The 18580-nt window shown below is 42.3% G+C and overlaps 2 protein-coding genes and 1 long non-coding RNA gene across 7 annotated transcripts in view; 1 reads left to right on the top strand and 2 right to left on the bottom strand.

Annotated features, from left to right (window-relative positions):
* Positions 1–4996, bottom strand: part of NUDCD1 (NudC domain containing 1) — a 34866-nt gene extending 29870 nt beyond the window's left edge. For 2 of the 5 annotated variants that reach the window (XM_061447859.1, XM_061447860.1), the window contains exon 1: positions 4839–4996. In XM_061447859.1, coding sequence (XP_061303843.1) covers positions 4839–4950 — 112 coding nt within the window. In that variant the 5' untranslated portion in view covers positions 4951–4996. Of the gene's footprint in view, positions 1–2691; positions 2784–4838 lie in introns of all 5 variants that reach the window. The other 3 variants (XM_061447862.1, XM_061447863.1, XM_061447861.1) reach the window with 3 other exon arrangements.
* A 385-nt stretch (positions 4997–5381) lies between these two features.
* On the top strand, positions 5382–12291 carry ENY2 (ENY2 transcription and export complex 2 subunit). The gene is made up of 4 exons (XM_061447858.1): positions 5382–5586; positions 9804–9874; positions 11755–11829; positions 12052–12291. The coding sequence occupies exons 1-4, from the start codon at positions 5519–5521 to the stop codon at positions 12126–12128; spliced, it is 291 nt and encodes a 96-aa protein (XP_061303842.1). The 5' UTR covers positions 5382–5518; the 3' UTR covers positions 12129–12291.
* Positions 12292–14579: 2288 nt separating this feature from the next.
* LOC133266308 (uncharacterized) lies at positions 14580–17879 on the bottom strand. Its single transcript, XR_009742319.1, has 3 exons — positions 17799–17879; positions 15703–15790; positions 14580–14803 (listed from the first exon to the last, which is right to left on the bottom strand). It is a non-coding gene; the product is annotated as an uncharacterized LOC133266308 (long non-coding RNA).
* Positions 17880–18580: the final 701 nt, after the last annotated feature.

Genomic DNA, 18580 nt, shown 5'->3' with positions numbered 1-18580 from the left:
ACGCTGATAGGTGGGATATTTCAGACTAGTACAAAGAAAATGATGCCACTTTTCTAGAATTGTATTTATCTCCCGTTTCATGCTTGAAAAAGTAATTTGACTCAAAATAGTTCAAAGATAATTAAGCAAAGAGTTTCATGCCATGTCACCTTTACCTAAAAGAAAAAGCACTAAATGGAAAGGAACTCATAAGAATCAACAGGAGTGAGACATCTCTGACCTAAGTGGATTTTATTATAATTATTACTCTGCAGCGAAAAAAAAAAGCTCCTCTGAATAAAGAACACTATCAAGGGACTATAAATAAATAGAGAAGTCTTATATCTGCCATCAAACATGATTCAGCAGAACTGAAAAAAAAAAAAAAAAGGAAAACTAGTGAGGAACACCCCCTCCATCCCCCATTTTTAGATGTTTCACTGAATACATCAAAACACCTTTACAATACTGGAAAATATGTAAAATAATTATAACAACATACTATTTTGGTGCACTGAATGTTATATGCTTGTATGTCATAGTTTGACCTGCAATGCCACCCAGTGGCAGTAATTCAGTATTTCATATAAATTTATATCCTCGTGGAAGAGCTTAATTTATTTTCTAGTATAAGCATCCAAAGATCTTTTTAACCCTGTACTCTTTTTCCTTTAATATCAACAAATATCCTTTTATACATAACGGCAGCATCATCTCATTGCTGCTGTTCAGTAAAAGTACAAGGCTTGGTTATTCTACTGCAGTACCTTAACAGACTAAACACAAAATGTTCCTGTTTTAATAAACACCTAGCTTGCTGAAAACAAGCACAGGCTGACAGATACTCTGTAATGAAGTATTTTTCCCTAATCACATTACTTACACAAGCATTGGAAGTAAATATGATCTATCACACAAAAAAAAAATGGAACAAATAAATTGAACAAGATCCAAAAGCTTGCAAGACATTTGTGAAAGTATCAGTACAGCTGATAGTATAGTGAACTACAGCTATGGCTCACAGTTTCTTAGTATTTCTCATATATAGAAGACTTTTATTCTATAATTTTTTCAAATGGACATGGAAAACACAAATGGAAACTGCTATAAATGTTTGAAATATATCAGTATCTTTGGCTTCATAAAGACACAAATTATATTCATGTGGTATTAGTAAGACAACTACTTTTCACTCAAGCAGAGTGAATGGGCAACTGTGTTTCACAGAAGTAGAGACCTTTTGGTCCTAACAGGCTGCAAGCAGAGCAGGCATTCATTAATACCATTTTTTTTATTTTTAGAAGTGACAAAAACCCATAAATGCACATAATCGAAGGAATGTACTCTCTGCATGTTCTCCTGGCTTGCAACAGGAGCTCCACGTTTGAGTGAATGTTTACTATGCCTTTCAGCTGTTATGGTATGATCATAGAATAGTTTGGGTTAGAAGTGACTTTCAAAGGAGGTGCTCCATCCCTCTGATCATTTTTGTGGCCCTTCTCTGGACCCTCTCCAACAGGTCTGTGTCTTTCCTGTACTGAGGCTCCAGAGCTGAATGCAGTACTGCAGGTGAGGCATGGTGTATGTTTTTTGATATAACAGTTCTGCCAAATAGAAAAAATAGAGAGGAAAGGCATGAGGGAAACCCACAACTGAGTAACTTCTAAGCCTCTGATAAAAAAAGGAATCAAGTTACATCTGATCAGTGGAAGTCAAGAGTGAGGTTTTCATTCCTCTAAAAACTACATGCATCTTAGACATGGTTCTTGTTGGAGACAATCTGCCCCACAGCCACTGACTGCTCTGGGATCTGTTGAGTTCAGATCAGGGCAGAAGAGGTGACTGTAAACAAGACATTCTTTCTACCCTCTCAAAGATTCAGTGGTTTAAAAGAAAGGCCATACAAAGCTCAGTGCAAAGGAATCACTAGGAAATAAGTTATGAAAATAAATTGAGGAAAATAAAAATACACAAAACTTAGGATAAAGAGTTTGGAATTAAACATATAACAGTGTGGGACTCATTACTAGTTAAAACATGCTCTCAGGATGAGAGAGAGTAATGACTGTGAAAGTTTAGATTAATTAGGACAGAATAGGCAGGAGTAAAGAAGAAATAAAAGATGAACATGCAAATCCCAGTATTTAAAAGGGAACGTAAGATCCCAGAATTTCACCATTCATCCCTGTGACCTTATATTTAAGATATTCACTAGAAAATTCCCCTCTAGCACAGATCTAACAAAATAAATATATTAAATAAATGTTTTAAAATTCTTTCTGCTGCACGTCTGACCACAGCAAATTCCTGGCAACTGCAGTTTTACAGTTAAAGGCAAACTGGAACTGAATACTAACTTTTACACAATGGTCAGAAAATGAAGCTCACTGTAGCCCCCAGGAGCATGACAACCAACACAAATTGTCCTGCAGTACCATGTGTTGCCATCCATCTGCTCCAGTAGGACAAACCTGCATCAACTCCATGCGCCAATTTCTTTCAGCCATTTTAGCTTACAGCTAGCAGTGAAATTCATAAAAATGGTTAAATATAAAAACATAGATGAAATATCAAAGATTAATACCCTAATGCTTAATATGCAAGTTTGTATTAACACTGCATAAATACTTCAACTGAGTTAATTCAGTTCTACTTAAGAATAAGTACCTATTTCTATTTATTATCATATATTCAAAGCACTTTAAAGCTCACATGCTCATCTTACTGCCATGAAATTTGGGATGCCACACAGGCAGAACTCCAAATCTCAGGTCATTTGAGACAAGGATTCCTGAACTCAGTTCCTGGAAAACAAACAAAAAATTCAACAGCCTTTTTACACTAATCTTCCATATACTATCACTGCATTTTCCACACAGTTGTGAATAAAATCAGAAATCATGCTGACAGTTTTCCTAAACATGTGACATTTATTTCAGCTACTGTACTTTGCTCACTCTCACTCTGAGGAAATTGAAACTCTTCACTCAGTGACAAATATTAATTTAATGACACACAAACTACCAAGTTCTTCATTATGTTCCTCAGACTTCTAATCTGCTCACAATGTGCTGGAAAGCACAAGTCCTTGGCCTTCTAACACAGTATTAACTTATCTCTTGCAGTAATTTGAAAAAGCCATGGCCTACACACCACCCACTGTTTCTACAACTCAACCCATTATTCCTGCATAACATAAAACTCAAGTTGTGAAAGGATGCCCTCAGTTTCATGCATACATATTAGACAAGAAACACAAAGTTCAGGTACAGAACATCCCTGTATTGTGAAAAAACTGCCTTGGAGTAAGAAAAAAACAGCAAGGAGATAGCGCCAGCTGTACGGCCTAAGAACAGGCTGAAATATAGATAAAACATTGAGAAAACAGGTATCTGGGCCTCTGTGCTGTGGGAATTGGAGAATGGCACACATACCAATCTTCTGTCACACAGGTTACTGAAGCTATTACATAAAATATCTGAATAGACAAGAACTGGTTAGATACATTTCTCCGTTGGCGACTCCATCATTCAAGAAGTTCAATAAGAATCTGTAAACCGCACCTACTGAGAACAGCTGCACAACTGACTACCCAAGAACCACAGAGCTTATCTAACCACAGGCAGAGTACCAAATAAAGGGCAAACTAAGAGGCTGTACCTACACCACACTAACTGCTGTCATCTTAGACATAGCTGTAATACACTCCTAACACACATTCACTAACTCATATTTGGACTGTCTTTTGAAAGGGGACACCTAAATTAGTCTTACAGTAAAAAATGTCAAAGCATATAACAAAAATGTTACTCTTTTTGAATCTTCCAGTCCTATGACAGACGCACACAGTATCACCTCACGTTCATTCACTCCTGCAATATACAGTTCACATACAGCTTCACATTCTGCCACAATTCACCATGGCAAACACACCTTTCTGATCCACTACTAATACCATGTATTTAACACAAACCAAAGTAACAAGTAACAGCTAGCTCTGTAGACAGGCACATAAATCAGCAGACATACAGAGGTAGAGATCAGTCCACCCGAATTGTATATTACTGTCTCAGAAAAGTAATTCATCCACCAACAAAGCCCATACCTTTATTTAGGTCTTTTTGTAGGTGGATGAGAGATTTCAGGGGGCATGGCTAAGGTCGTAAGCACATTTCCAACATCACTTTGTGCTAACATTCTTCTCAGCAAATTAGCCCATTAATGGCCCAGTACCTCAAATGTTACTCATAACAGCAGAAAAAGCAGAGCACGAAATAAACAACCCTTAGATCCTCATCTGAACGGCTGGCAGAGCAAGAAAGTAAAAACGGTAACTGCTGAGGTCTGTAAGAGATACTGATTTTATACATACTTCTATAAATCACCTGCAATCCATCACCCTCACATGTACCCTGCCATTATGAACACTACTGCCTATGTACAAGGCAAAGCCAGATTTATCACACAGATTTCCTTACTCATTTAGAAACTCAGTTCAAACTCACAGGGGCAGGCCATTGTAATGCAGTCGTGTGACAACAGCCTGAGACCTTGGTCCACCACGGAGCTGGGTGAACACGGGGGGACGACACCAAAGACAACGGTGCAGCCAATTCTAACGAGAGAAACCAAGAGGAAACGCCAGGTATGCCAACCACCGGCTGTTCCGACCCAGAACAGGCGCGTAGGCCGCCCGGCGCAGAACGCCGGGCTGCCCCCATCTTAGGGCACGCCTGCAACGAGGGCCGCTGGGCCTCTCAGCGGAGCACTGCAGGAGGACCCCCCAGGCCACAGGGCGAAGGGGAGGCCGGCGGTCTCACCCGCCCATCCGCGCCGTGCCGCACCGCCCCACTCCTCACCCGCGTCGAGCTCCAGCTGGTAGCAGGCCAGCGGCTCTAGGGACAGCTTGTAACCCTCGAACTTGGGGTCCAGGAGCAGGCGCTTGGCCTGCAGAGAGCAGTGAGCCGCCATGCCGCGACACCAAGAACAGCTCGGCGAACACGCGGGAGCCGCCGCGCAGCACCACTGGGCCGGGACCGGGGGGCATGCCGGGAGCTGTAGTCCTCAGCCGCACTTCCTGTCGGCTCCCGAGAGCGAGGTGCTCCACCTCCTGCCGCCGGGGCCTGGCTGTGCCGAGCTGCGGAGGGGTGAGCCGGTGGCGACGGATTGTGGCCTGCTGGGGCCTTGCCCCGTGCTCGCAGTTCCGACTCGGCCGCGGGGGGAGCCCGGGCGGGCGAGAGAGGCGCGGACTGGGGGAAGGGAGAGGGGTGAGGAAGGACGGGATGCGGGGAGGCCGCGCCCGCTTCAGCGGCTCGGTTAGCTACCGGCGCCCCAGAGCTGGGCGGCCTGGCCCGGCGGGTGCTGTTCTGGTGCTGATTCCGGGGCTCCCTCGGTCGTTAGCAGTGGGGATGGGTCGTTAGCAGCGGTCGCGGTGCTGCCTCTAACTGTGAGTGACTTTCCTTTTGTTGTGTTAGTGACACGGATGGTGGTCAGCCCCTCTTCTGCTCCCAGTCGTTTGTGAAAAACCGGGACTTCCAACATGAACAAAGATGCCCAGATGAGAGCAACCATTAACCAAAAGCTAATAGAAACAGGAGAGCGAGAACGGTAAGCAGGCTTCTGTTTCCTTGCCACCATGAAGCTAAAAATACCATCGAACATAAGACACTCCTAGAAGTAAAGATTAAGTAAACTTAACGCTAAATCCTGCAAATACCTGCATGTGAAAGCCATATGTATTATGTAAAGCTGTATTAAAAATCTTTTATTTTTGTCTTTTGAGCAGTTTTCTGTTAGTTTTTCACTTGAAAAGGGGAGATAGGAAAATAAAGGAGGGGGTGGTTGGCTTATGAACTCTTAAACTTATTCTTAAACTCGTACTCTTAGTTTTTTCTTACTCTGGCACTTTTTCAGAGTATCACAGTATGCTAGAGATTGGAAGGGACCTCAAAAGATCATCTAGTCCAATCCCCCTGCCGGAGCAGGAACACCTAGATAATGTTACACAGGAATGTGTCCAGGCAAGTTTTGAATGTCTCCAGGGAAGGAGACTCCACAACCTCCCTGGGCAGCCTGTTCCAGTGTTCCGTCACCCTCACTGAGAAGAAGTTTCTTCTCAAGTTTAAGTGGAACCTCTTGTGTTCTAGTTTGTAGCCATTACCCCTTGTCCTATCATTGTTTGCCACTGAATAGAGCCTGGCTCGTGACACTCCCCCTTTATATATTTATAGACACTAATAAGGTCACCCCTCAGTCTCCTCTAAACTATAGAGACCCAGCTCCCTCAGTCTTTCCGCATAAGGGAGATGCTCCACTCCCTTAATCATCTTTGTTGCCCTGCGCTGGACTCTCTCCAGCAGGTCCCTGTCCTTCTTGAACTGAGGGGCCCAGAACTGGACACAATATTCCAGATGCGGTCTTACCAGGACAGAGGAGAGGGGAAAGAGGACCTCTCTCGACCTACTAACCACCCCCTTTCTAATACACCCCAGGATGCCCTTGGCCTTCTTGGCCACAAGGGCACAGTGTTGGCTCATGGTCATCCTGTCGTCCACTAGGACCCCCAGGTCCCTCTCCCCTACACTGCTCTCTAACAGGCCGTTCCCCAACCTATACTGGAACTTGTGGTTGTTCCTGCCCAGATGCAGGAGTCTACACTTTCCCTTGTTATATTTCATCAAGTTATTCCCTGCCCAACTCTCCAGCCTGTCCAGGTCTCGCTGGATGGCAGCACAGCCTTCTGGCATGTCAGCCTCTCTTCCCAGCTTAGTGTCATCAGCAAACTTGCTGATAGTACACTCAATTCCCTCATCTAAATCATTGATGAATATATTAAATAATACCGGTCCCAGTACTGACCCTTGAGGCACTCCACTAGTTACAAGCCTCCAACTAGACTCAGCCCCATAGACTACAACTCTCTGGCTTCTCTCCTTCAGCCAGTTCACAGTCCACCTCACTACCTGATCATCCAGTCCACACTTCCTCAATTTAGCTGTGAGGATGCTGTGGGAGACTGTGTCAAATGCTTTGCTGAAGTCAAGGTAGACCACATCCACCGCTCTGCCATCATCCATCCACCGTGTTATTTCCTCATAAAAGGCTAAGAGATTGGTCAAGCATGATTTCCCCTTGGTGAAGCCATGTTGACTGTCCCTCATAACCCTCTTATCCTTGATATGCCTTAAGATGGCACCAAGGATAAGGTGTTCCATCACTTTCCCAGGGATGGAGGTGAGGCTGACCGGTCTACAGTTACCCAGGTCCTCCTCCTTGCCCTTTTTGAAGACTGGAGTGACATTTGCTTTCCTCCAGTCCTCAGGCACCTCTCCCGTTTCCCAAGACTTGGTAAAGATGATGGAGAGTGGTCTAGCAATGACTTCCGCCAGTTCCCTCAGCACCCGCGGGTGCATCCCATCTGGACCCATGGATTTATGGATGTCCAGACTGCTCAACTGGTCTCTAACCCATTCCTCATCGACTAAGGCAAACCGCTCCGTCGACCTGACTTCATCTAACGTCTCAGGGGTAGAGGGCTCTTCAGGACTGCCTGCAGCAGAGTAGACAGAGACAAAGAAGGCATTCAGTAACTCTGTCATCTCTGTATCTTCTGTCACCAGGGCACCCATCCCGTTCATCAGTGGGCCTACATTGCCTCTGATGTTAGTTTTATCTGCCATGTATTGGAAAAGCTCTTTTTGCTGTCCTTGACCCTTCTTGCCAGGTTTAATTCTAAGGAGGCCTTAGTCATCCTAGCTGCCTTCCTACATCCTCTAGCAGCAGCCTTATATTCCTCCCAAGTGGCCAGCCCCTCCTTCCATGACCTGTAAACTCTCCTCTTCCACTTGAGCATACCCAGCAATTCCCTATTTAGCCACGCAGGTCTCCTGGCCCTCTTCCTTGACTTCCTACGTGTCGGGATGCTCTGATCTTGAGCTCAGAAAAAGCAATCCTTGAATGCCAACCAACTATCTTGGCCCCTTTACCTTCAAACAGCCTTGCCTTCAAACAGCTTTTTTGTTTTAAAGCTCTTGGTTCTTATAAAAATCACCATTAAATGCACTTGTTGCAGTCAAATCTTGTTATTTCCTGATAATGAGACAAAGCTTCCCTGTTTGATTTTCTCCTGTGTACTTGTCTCTTGTTAGGGAAATAAATATGCAACAGAACACATAAAACAGAACTTGTGCAAGTCATTCTAGGGATCCCAATAAAGGTAGACAAGTGAATTATGCAGTGTGGTGTGGCAGCTAGGTTTTGGCCTTTTCTGTCTCTTAAGTCTGTTTTATTTGCATTATAGTTACATATCATTAGCAAACTTATAAATAGTTTGGGTTGGAAGGGACCTTCAAAGCTCATCCAGTCCAGCCCTCTGCAATGAGCAGGGACATCTTTAAATAATCAGGTTGTCCAGAATCACATCCAGCCTGGCCTTGAATGTCTCTGTGGATGGCACATCCACCACCTCTCTGGGAAACCTGTGCCAGTATTTTAACACCTTCCTTGTAAAAACTTCTGTCACACATCTAGCCTGAATCTCCCTCTTTTAATTTAAAACCACCTCTCATCCTATCACAATGTCTCCTGTTAAAATGTCTCTCCCCAGCTTTCCTATAGGCCCCTTTAAAGAACTGAAAGGCCACAATAGGGTCTCCCTGAAGCTTCTCCAGGATGAACAACCCCAAATCTCTCGGCCTTTCCTCATAGGAGAGGTGCTCTGTCCCTCTGATCATTTCTGTGGACTTTCTCTGGACCCTCTCCAACAGGTTCATGTCTTTCCTGTGCTAAGAACTACAGAGCTGCACACAGTACTCTCTGTGGTGTCTCAGCAGAGTAGAAGGGGGAGAATCATCTCCCTTGACCCGCTGGCCATGCATCCTCATCATCATTTCACTATACTCATAACACCATGCACCAAAAGCTCCATTTCCTTTATTTCTCAAGGCCTGTATGAGAAGGAGTCTTCTCCCTAGGTCATCGCATAGCCCTGTGCCCAGTGTAACCTTTCACAGACATGGTGTCTACACTGTGCTCCTTTCCTGGTTGTGACCATCCCATTGGAGATTGCACAGAGCTTCAGCAGAGCAAACAATTTCTTGAAATGGTATTGGGAACTATTTTAGTCTAACAGTGAGAAGAGTTTTGTCAGGACATCAAAAGCTGTATTATAAGCAAGTTTTATCAGAGCCTTTCTATGATCAGTACTAATTTTCACTTTCGTAGCTAGCTTTCAGTATTCTTTATTGATATATGGAGTAGATGTATCATTGCAGCAGATTGTTGTAAGTCTTGTCCATTTTAACGCCTGAATCCTTTTTGCTTATGCTTGTAATTGCTAACCACATTAGGAAGATACACGGTCCCTTTGTCTTCACCCAACATGAGCTAAAGCGTAACTGGGAAGAGAAACCTGCTGTTGAAAACAGATGTATGGAATTCTTCTTTTAGAAGGGAAGAGGGAAGGTTTCCTTTGAAGGCCTGTTTTTAGGTGAAATATTTTAACTTTTAAAGTTAGCATACGTATGCTAACAGAGTAGACCTGAGCAGTTCAAGTGACTCAAGGGCTTCTGCCTCTTTTCTGTGGCTGCAGCATCAATGCTGCCTGAAAGAAATACTGTGAAATTAGCTTCTGAGCAGCCAACTCCTCTCAGTCCAACATGGTAAACTGAAATTAATATTCAGGTTAGGGTTCACATGCTGTTCAGCTGTTTCCGCTGGGAGTTCTGTTGTGGGCAGGAATTGTAGACTTAATTGTCATCCTGAAACATAGTTAAGCTGTCAGCAATGTTTGCTGTTCCTAACAGGTTTGTATATTGTCTTAACAGCCTTAAAGAGTTGCTTAGAGCCAAATTAATCGAATGCGGCTGGAAGGATCAGCTGAAGGCACATTGCAAAGGTAACAGGGGTCAAATAACTAATATCCTTTGTAATCAACTGAGGTTCTGGCCAAGTAAAAGTCCCAGATGAAGGCTTTGCTGTGTAACACTCAATTTAAATAAGACATGGGCAAGAGGAAGGTATCCCTGGCAATTGGTTTTGCATGCAAGAAAGCAGCTTGCCATCTTGGACACTTCTTTTCTGATCTGAACCTTCTTAAGTGCAGGAGGAAAATTCTTGGAATTGATTCCCTACATATTCATGATGATACAGCTTTTTGTTTTGAGAAAGATGACTTCCTTACCACTGGAGAATAAAAAACAAGATAGAAGAAGATGGAGCAAATACAGTGATATGCAACTTAACAGCTTGAAAGAACTCTGTTTGCACATGGGAGACGAAGTACATTTGTACTCTTTCAAACTACAGTTCTTGAAAGTAAGATCATCTACTTAGATGAGAGAAAAGAAGCTGATGAACCTCTAGATACCTGAATCTTTAGTTCTGAGTTAAGTTTTGAGCATTGCTACAATTTACTGGCTTGTAAATTATATGAGATTTACAAATAGTATTTCAGCAACCAGGAATACTACCACATGATGAAATTTCCTTAAAGCAAATAACAAATCCCTGGAGTTTTTGCTTTAGTTCTGATTTGGTCTATTGTGCCCAGCTACTGAATATTCCATCACAAGGCTTTTCTTTTTATAGGGCTGAGTGTGTTAAATTGTTTTCATAGGTGGATTTGCAGAAAAGGCTGAAATGATCCATGCTGGCAGTTGTCTGCCTGATACCACTGCCAGAAGTATTTCAGTAGTACAGGTAGTGGAAGGGATGTTTATCTGCCTTCTCAACTTCATATACTCTGCTATAGGAAAGCTATGTAAAATGTTTGGTTTATATTGGTACTTTGAACTATAACTGCAAGCAGAAGTTTGTTTGTCCGTGTTAAGGGCCTAACAGCCTCCAAAGGAAAGGACAGAGAGGAATTGGGAAGGGGTGGGAGGGGGGGTCTGTTGTTGTTATTGTTGGGCTGGGGGTTTTGGGGTGGTTTTTGGTAGTTCATTCTAGAGCTTCTTGACATTGTGGGTTAAAGCCAATGTTGAGCAATCCAGGATTATCTTCAACAGGAAATTCAACCAAGAAAAACAGTTAACTAATAGTTCATGTGATGTCAGTTCAGAAAATGGATTTAGTGTCTTGAACAATCAGTCCTATGGATACAGTTAAAAACATTCACATTTCCACAAAAAAAAAATCAGGTTTATGCTGCTGATTGGAAGTTTCTTCTCAGCATTGACTTTGCATCTTTAGGTCTTCACGGTACTATAAGTAGGCAGTTGTTTAAATGCTGGTATGCGTTAATCATACAGCATATCTTAATCTGTCTTTTGCTGTAGATGCATATCTTCTTTCAGAGATGCTTTTTTACTTTGTTGAAATATAGAGGTGTTATTTAAACCAATTAGGAGGAGTAGTGAGCATTTACTGTCTCTGTGTTCTCTCTTGCTGTATGTTACAAAGTCTTTTTCCAACTGCATCTCTTTCTCCCTATCATGTAAATAACGTGTTTGAAGAGATAAGTGCTACAACACTCAAGCAATACAGACACCTGGTAATGCTCAGATAAGCTTAAACTGTGTTGTGTTGGATTCTAAAACATGAGCTGATCAAGATGCATCAGTAATTCCAAGTTCGAATTGTTAAACCCATGGTATGAATGAGAGGCTAAATCCACTGTGCAATGCAGTAGGCACTGAGTTACATTTAGGTCACATGCTACTTTATATCCTCTGATGACCTACGTTTGCAGGTTTTGTCTCTTAATCTTTGGCATAGGTTTTGTCTTCTAATTAATGTGCTAAAAGACTTAAAAATATCATTCTTGGTCTTCCCCAGATGTTATTAAAGAAAAAGGATTAGAGCATGTTACTGTTGACGATTTGGTGGCAGAAATCACTCCCAAAGGCAGAGGTAAGAAAATGTAAACATGGATGTGTTAGGACATATAAATATGCCATTCTAAATGGGAAAAATATAGATGTGCTATGTAAGAATCAAGTAGCTTCAGTTACTTTCAGGTATTAACAGAATTGCAAGAACAAAAAAAAAAATAGCTGTTGTGAAAGGTCGGTATTAGCGTATTTTCCATGTTGTCCTGCTTTTTTACTTCTTGCTTTCTTATTTGTGTTTCAGCCTTGGTACCAGACAGTGTAAAGAAAGAACTCTTGCAAAGAATAAGAACCTTCCTTGCCCAGCATGCCAGTCTTTAACTTTGGCATTCACCTAGGATAGTGTTTCTGTATTATGTCAGTCATGTAAGGATTGGAATGCAGTTTACATACTTAAGGATGATGAGCTGAAGTTCCTTTGCACTGCATTGATTTCTTAAACTTGGTGTTATTTTAATAAAAAAAATTGTGGATTTGTGGTTCTAAGGCTCTTCTCTGTGTCAGTGCACAGTGATACGGCATCACCTGTTCCTGGTTTTAATAAGCCATAATGTTATATGGTTGTGCAGAATTAATCAAATTTTCAAAAAAAAGAAGTGAGGTCAATAAGCGTATGAGGTAGAAATACAGAAGGGAGAAAGAAGTCTGTGGAAAATGGGATATGACATACTACTGAGCGTATCCTTTCTAATTTTCCCTGAGTAAGTAGCTGGACGGCATGAAGAAGTTAAGACTACATGAAAAAGTTGGTGACATTCCTCCCAGTACTTCTTTGCTTTAGAGTGAGTGGTTTGAAGTCCACGATTTGTGTTGTAAGTAAGTATTCACACAGTAATTCATAAGAGGTTGAATTTTTCAAAGACAATTGTATCTCTTCACATTTACTTCAATTAGAGAGTCACTATTCTGATCCACAACTACTGTTTTCTAGCTTTGCCTGTGTTATTGGTAATTAAAAATTATGTTGATCTTTAGGGCCTTTTGAAATTTAATACAATCATTTGCCAACATTAAGTCTCTTTAAATTCTTTTATCGGTATCTGCAACATTAGCCAGCTCTATAAATGGCTGCAAAAATAAAGCTGATGAATAGAGAGAATTGGGAAAGGGGCTTTGAAGTGAGAACATTCAATTTTTGCCAGCTTCAATTTGAGGCCTTTGACAGATGATGAAGTGGAGGAGAAGCATGAGCAAAAACTGAGCAATTAGACACTGTCGTTACTTGGCCACTGTGAAAAGTTAATTGACTCAGTGTAAATCTCTATGCTCCTAATTACAAGAATACTCTCAAAACTGTCACTTAGAGTGGGGCTCAGGAAGTCATGCCTGCTCCCATGGATTTGTGGATTTCATTCCTCAGTCGTTGCTGCAAGCACTTCCCAAGGATCCTTCTGGGGGAACCAGTACCTCATGCATGGGGTGTACAATGCCTGTGCCTCCTGGTTCCTTGGCTGTGGATGAGAAAAATAATGTGCTCTGGTTCATAGCAAAGTGCTGGGTGCTCACTGGAAGGCAGGCTGTGAATGGGCTGAGCTCCCCCCTGCACAGGGATGGGACAGAACAGCAGTGCAGGGCTGTTGGTGCCAGGCTGCGAGTGTTCAGTTATTGTGTCTGCTCAGTCTGAGCTGGGCAACAGATGTGAGAGAAGAGTCCAGCAACAGCCGAAGGTGGTTATTGTTCCTCTGGCACTAGACAAAAGTTAGTCCAAACTGGGCAATACTGACTGTCAGTGAGTGGGACAAGACATAATCAGTCATGAACACCTTTTGTCTACACAAGACCAAGTTCCTGCTGAGACTGGAGCATGGAAGGAGCCAGAACTGGGATCTGTTGCAGGACAGATGCCCCTTCTGAGAACCTGTGCTGTGCTGTTTTAAAACTATCTTCCTGCCAGGTTGAGTGCATTTGCTGTATGTCATTGTCTTTGCTAAATAAAGGTGGATGTCAGAAAGAAGAAAATTCTTTCTTCCACTTAAAAATTCATTGTACTTTTAAAATGCTTATTTGCATTAATCCCAACCAGCAACTGAGCCCCGCACAGCCACTCACTCGCTCCCCTCGGTGAGATGTGGGAGAGAACCAGAAAGTTGAAAGTGAGAAACTCATGGGTTAATATAAAGGCAGTTTAACAGGTAAAGCACAAGCCCTACAATGCAAGCAAAGCAAAGCAAGGAATTCACTCACCGCTTCCCATGGGCAGGTAGGTGTTCAGCCATCTCCAGCAAAGCAGGGCTTCATCACGTGTAACAGTTACTTGGAAAGCCATCATTCTGAACTTCCCCCTGCCTCCTTCCCCCAGCTTTTCCTGCTGAGGATGACGCCATACAGTGTGGGATATCCCCTGGGTCAGCTGTCCCAGCTGTGTCCTCTCCCAGCTCTGTGTGCACCCACAGCCTACTTACTGGTGGGGTGAGGAGCAGAAAAGGCCTTGACTCTGTTAAGCACTGCTCAGCAGTAACTAAAGCATCTCTGCATTATCAACACTGTTCTCAGCACAAATCTAAAACATACTAGCTTCTGTGGAAAAAAACCAACCATACCCCAGTCAACATCAGCACAGTATGTTAATTCAAAGTTTGACTTCTGCAACTTCATTTGCAATGGGTGTGTTTTGTTTGAATTGCATATATGTATATTTATTCTTAGCTCTTCATTCTATAATCAATTTACCCAATGCTAGTAACTGATGGAATACAGAATGTTTCTTCACACAATGTAGCAGAATATACGCTAGCTGAGCATATGTTTAATATTTGGCAAGGCTGCAAAATATCTTCTGTATCCTTACTCTTTTAGTCTTAGTGGTCTTTAATGATGTTCTTGGACATCTTGTACATGACTAAAAGTCTTTGCTTGTTGAAAGGCTGCAGTGTCATGGGCATACAGTAACTTGCTCCAGAGCTTCCACTTGATTTCTTTCATTGTGTTGGGAGAGGTATTCAGACACAGAAATGCAGAAGGCTTGTTGTCTGATTAGTAAACATTTGAGATTCCATCTAGAACATGACAGATGAAGTGCAGTTGCTGTAAGTGAAGTGTAGTTCTCCCCTGTGGGCAGCTCATGCTTGTCGCAGAATAAAGACCAAATGCTGTATGAATTTGCAGAAAGTTGTGGTGACCAATATGAAGTTAAAGGTTTGACAAATAGGTCTTTCACATGCTTACAAAAATAAGTTGTGAAGTTATGCCCAGACTGGCTTAAAATGCAAAAGCATAAAGAGACCCCGAAGGAACAGCAGAGTGACTACGTTCCAGACACACAGCAGTGGCTCCTCTCCGAGGGTAACACAGGCTGCCCACTGATGTGAACATCCCAACACCACATGTTCCCACAGTTAACCACACCAATGCAACCCCCACTCAGAAGCTAGGCAAAAAGAATGTTTGACAACATGCAGATCCAAATTACACTGGCGTGGACTGGTAAGAGGCATCTTGATGGATCTTCTAAGACTAAAGTGAGATTTGGGGTGATATCAGAAATGGGAGATGGTTTCTAGAGGAATAAGTAAGTCCCCTTAGTGGCCTCATATTTTTGTTTTAACTGCAGATTTTATTCTCAGATGGACAGGGTAGCATTGTTTTGCAAACTGTTCTCTGAACAACTTCAGTTTCTACACATTTGGCTGAGTATTGAAAACAGTCATTAACATTCAGGATTCAGCCAGCACATTATTGTCCTGTTGAGGTTCTTTTCACACACTGAAATATATGATTATCTGTGCTGTTAAAGGTTCCGGAGCTACAGCATGTACAGACACAGATAGATGCATTAACTACTTCTTCAAACTTTCTGCATTTTCAGTGTCATGAAATACACCCATTCCTTACGAAAGCAGACAGCACCCAGAACTAGATAGCCAAGAAGAGACAGTTTAGGACTGATATGAATTACCTCAGCTGTGGGCAACTACTTCTTTTAGATGGTAGCCCTACATACACACTCTAGCAGCTGATTCAGCTTTTTCTTTTTGTAAACAAGCCTGTAAAAAATAGAATCTGTTTGTAAATTGATATTAAAATAATGGGTCAGTTAACAGCTGGGGTAAATTGGTATAGCTCTGGATGTGCACTAATCCAAACTGTATGTGACAGTGAATTGAATAGTCCTACTGCTGTCAATGAAAGACCAACAAAAAGAAGTTAGCTTAGCCTCCCCCTTTAGTCAGGCAGTGAGGTGTCTGAAATACACAATGAACTGGAACTGCTTAGATTCTAGTTTGTTTGATAACTATTTCCCCAGGAATACTTCTCCACGTTGACACAGTCCAGTCAAAAAACATTATAGTAACATCATCAAGAAATTCTGCTGGGATGTCAAACTTACACTCACATTTTAGATAGTTTTTCAATTGTTTGGGGGGGGGGCTGTGGGGAGTGGCTGGTGTTTTGTTTGTTTGGTTGTTGTTTGGGTTGGGATTTTTTTCCTATTCTATTTTTCCCCATTCTTCTTCATCCTTGTTTACTGCCACAGTATTTCAGAACAGGCCTTTATCACTTGGAGAACAAGTGTCTGAAGTCTGTTGTAATCCAGCAATAGTCTGTCAGTGATATTAAAAAGTTACTAATGGCTCTCAGAGCTTCTGTCTGGAAGGTCCGTTGGGGTGACAGCTCTGCACTACCTAGCCCATGTCCTCATCTTTTAGTTCACATAATGGAATATGTTTGATTTTACTTGATCATGTGTCATGGTTTAAATAAAGTCAGCCATAAATTACACAGTCGCTCTCTCACTCCCCTCCCCCCCCCTTCTTTCCCCCCACTCCTGGCGGGATGGGGAGGAGAATCAAAAAAAATGTAATACCCACAGGTTGAGATAAGAACAGTTTAGTTACTAAGGTATAACACAAATCACTGCTGCTACCACCAATAATAATAATAATGAAAAAGGAAATAACAAGGGAAGAGAATACAATACCACCTGCCGACCGATAATACCCAGCCCGATCAAGCACCAACAGATACGTAGTTCTGCCCCACGGTGAAATAGCCCTTCCGGGTAACTCCCAGTTACATCCTGGCATGACATGCTGTGCTATGGAATACCTCTTTGGCTAGTTTGGGTCAGGTGTCCTGTCTCTGCTTCCTCCCGGCTTCCCCTCTTCTCTGGCAGAGCGTGAGCCTCACAAAGTCCTTTGTCAGACTAAACATTTGAGCAGTAACTGAAAACATCGGTGTTATCAGCGCTGTCCCCAGGCCAAAAGTCAAAAACACAGCGCTGCACAAGCTACTAAGAAAGAGAAAAAATGACTGCTACTGCTAAACCCAGGACATTGTGGCACCTTGATAGTTTGGCTTTAACTTACTTAGTGATTGAGCTTTTATGGGAGCAATGGAAAATATCCAATGCTTTTACCTGCTGGCTTTCTTTAAATTTCTAAATATTTGCAATTGAAATCAGAATTGTATTCTACTTGGCCTGTTTTTCTCAAGCTATTAATTTTTAAAAGAAACAGCTGTGGCTGCAGAGCCAAATTTGTAATGGCTGGAGCCCAAAATGAGGAAAAATGAATTCCTCATAAAAAATGTATACTTAACCACTTTAGTGTAATGAATTAGTTAATTAGCATTCTGCTTGGAATGAGAAAAAGCCTAATCCCACTTTAGTGTATTTCCCATTTATGATGATGCTTTCCACCTGAACAGTATTATTCTTAAATGCTTACCTTAAAACTAGTGAAGTAGTTAGAAGTAGAGCATAAAAAATACCCCCTCAGAAATCCATGCTGATTTCTGTTAGTTGAAGTTGCTAGGAAAGCAGTTATCCATTCTTTCAGTCATTGATCCTGAGCTAACATATTGAGTTGCTGCTGCTAAAATCTGCATCTGGCAGCCTGCAGGTGAACACTGACAAGGGCAGAGCAACTTGGCCTCTCCTGTTGGCTGGCTCCCAACAACAGCCTGGGTACAAAGTCAGCACTGCATTGAGTTTTTACATCTGGTGCAGAGGGCAAAAGCAATATTTAATTTCCTGGAAGCAATGACACTTACTAAAAGGAAAGTTGATAGAAGATATGGGTTGTGATGCGTCAGAACCTCCTCAGGGAGAAAACAGGAAACATAGGGCACTTTAACAGAGAAAGGCACAGAATCATAGAATGATTGGGGTTGGAAAGCACCTTAAAGCTCATCCAGTTCCAACCCCCTGCCATGTGCAGGGACATCTTCCTCAAGACCAGGTTGCTCAAAGCTCCATCCAACCTGGCACTGAAAAAAAAGCTGCAAGAGGAAAAGGGACATAAAGAGCAGACAAAAATAGAAGTCAGACAAATTCAAATTTAAAACAAGATGACACTTGTAAAAGCACAGCTGCTTAATCACTGGAACAAGCTATGAAGAAATACGGTGGATCCTTCAACACTTTCCTGAGTACAAGATGCCTTTCTGGAAGAGCTGCATTATTTGCCTATGAGTGTTCCCTAGAGCTGGCAGCAGCAGCTCAGTTTCTTCCAGCTGAGAAAGGTAAAACCATGATAAATACTCCACGTTTATACTTCTGCTCGCTTGTGAAAGAAAGAGAGGCATCCCCCAGAATGTAAGGTCCAGAGCAGCTTGCTGATTTGTAAAAGTCCTCTGCTAACTCCTGTTCCAGAAAAGCTCAGCAGCATCTCAAATGCTATTTTCTAACACTTTCCAAGGTGAACCTTCTAGTGAACTTGCCATAGAGAGAAATGCTGCTTCAAGCAGTAGCTGTTAGCCCCAGTACAGGTATAACTGGCTGGAATGCAGTTCCTTAGAATCGATGACAGTAGTCACAGCAGCAGTTAAGAATG

The sequence above is a fragment of the Pezoporus flaviventris genome, unplaced genomic scaffold (assembly GCF_033815535.1).
Source record: "Pezoporus flaviventris isolate CSIRO_AGI_PZ_B2104156 unplaced genomic scaffold, CSIRO_AGI_Pfla_v1 ptg000007l, whole genome shotgun sequence".
Taxonomy (NCBI): Eukaryota; Metazoa; Chordata; class Aves; order Psittaciformes; family Psittacidae; genus Pezoporus; species Pezoporus flaviventris.
The sequence above is the reverse complement of the archived record's forward strand: the minus strand, read 5'-3'. Positions and strand labels throughout refer to the sequence as shown.